The sequence below is a fragment of the Mandrillus leucophaeus genome, unplaced genomic scaffold, assembly GCF_000951045.1.
Source record: "Mandrillus leucophaeus isolate KB7577 unplaced genomic scaffold, Mleu.le_1.0 Scaffold1108, whole genome shotgun sequence".
In the NCBI taxonomy this organism is placed as follows: Eukaryota; Metazoa; Chordata; class Mammalia; order Primates; family Cercopithecidae; genus Mandrillus; species Mandrillus leucophaeus.
The window spans coordinates 488,018-489,938 of NW_012099299.1; the positions used below are offsets into that span (position 1 = coordinate 488,018).

The following is a 1,921-nucleotide window of genomic DNA, read 5'->3' on the forward strand; positions in this document are numbered from 1 at the left end:
CCATGCTGGCCAGGCTGGTCTTGACCTCCTGACCTCAGGTGATGCACTCACTTCAGCCTCCAAAAGTGGTGAGATTACAGACGTGAGCCACTGCACCTGGCCTATAACTTTTTTTTTCATTTTTGAGTTTTCTGTTAACTTTTAACATGAAAAAAACCCAAACTTTGATTTCTATGACTATATAAGTTAATAATCTGTTTTAAAACTATGGTCACACACACAAAAAAACACCCACACTCAGCAATGAAACATATATGAGCACAGGCAAAAGTGAACACATTTCTGAACATCAAAGCAACACATCTTTGTTTCTGTATTATTCTAATTAATTAATTGATTTAAATTTATTTGTATTTATATTTGAGGTTTTAGTCCAAAATAATATTCTTCTATGAATGTCTGTATATTCCTATATAAATTATGACATATATGTAAATATATGTTTTAGTAAAACTTACTGTAACTGCCATTATTGGCAAATGTATCATTGAACTATACAATGGTATTCCTTATATATTCTCTTATGGCTTATTTCTCATTTTTGCTAGCAGCATAGTTTTTAAAAGCATGTAATAATGCATATACATTATAAAGGAATGTATTAATCATAAGGTAAATATCTCTATTAAAATTTTATTACACAATGTGTTGAAATAACATTGTGTTTTGAAAAATGTGTCAGCTTTTTCCAATTTAAATAACATTTAAATATTAAATTAAAATAAAATATTAAGTATTAAATTTAAAAGATAGCATTTTGCAATTTAAAAAATGTTTTTTATTCTGCAAGTGTTTTACATGAATTTTTAGCATAAACTCTATATGTTGCTTATTTTACAATATTCCTGGATGCTAGAGAATATCCGCAAATATAGAACTAAAGTCACCCCAGGATTCCCAGGATTCACTCACAATGGCAGCTTGCTAGAGGGTGGTCAGAAAGTGTGCAAACACAATAGGGATTTGGGCTTTATCATCAAAGCTGTAGTGAGCCCCATGGCTGAGCACACAGAGGGCAGCAGAAGCTGCAGAGCCCACTCTGGGGTACTTAGAGAAGGGGGAATGGGATGGGGTGATGTCTACAGGACCCTAGAAAAGGGTGAGGAGAGCAGGGATTCTGTAGGTAGATGAGCATATTCTAAGGACTATTACCTTCCCATACTTGGTTGATTTCAGTGATCATGAAGGGAAGGGAACTGATTCACCACACATGGATGAGACAAAGTAAATGAACTTGCCGATTCCTTGAGCAGAAACCAAGGAATAGAAAAAGTGTGAACAGAAGAAGTGAAGGTAGAGAAACAGACTGAGGGTCAGAACTCCAGGAACCACCAAAGTGGAGGACAGAAGCCCTTAAAGTGATGTTTCATCTCCATAAACAGCAGATGAAAGGAAAATAAACTCAGCACATTCATATGCTGAGTTATTATTAGAAAAGTATTTAAAATTATGTGACTGACACAGTGCAGAAAACAGAAATCTGTTTGTGGAAATAGTTTAAAGTAAACATACACAATTTCTTCATTTTAAAATTTACTTAGATATTATTGGTAGTATTATTACAAAAATATAAAGAATTGAATTATAGATCTAAGTTAAGATTTTGTAGAGGAGAGAAACATGCATTCCAAGAAATAAATGGCAAGAGATCCTGGGAAGACTTTTGTTTCACCAGGTGAGAAATCACAGGGCCTAAAAAATGAAACACACCATCCCCAAGCACTTGATAGGGAGCCGCCACCCAAGAGAACCCTTAAGTCCTGAGCGCCCCCTAGTGTCCTGAGCGCCCCCTGGTGGTTCTGAGCGTTCCCTGCTATCTTGACCTAACCCTGGTGTCCTGAGCACTGCCTTATAGTCCTGAGCGCCCCCTGGCGGTTCTAAGAGCCTCCTGGTGTCCTGAGCGCCCCCTGGTGGTTCTGAG

General features: G+C 36.7%; 1 protein-coding gene across 1 annotated transcript in view; it reads right to left on the reverse strand.

Moving 5' to 3' along the window:
- Positions 1 to 1,921, reverse strand: part of LOC105548687 — a 34,305-nt gene that overhangs the window by 29,991 nt on the left and 2,393 nt on the right. Inside the window, 1 exon segment of the mRNA XM_011992852.1 lies at positions 1,711 to 1,916. Coding sequence (XP_011848242.1) covers positions 1,711 to 1,916 — 206 coding nt within the window.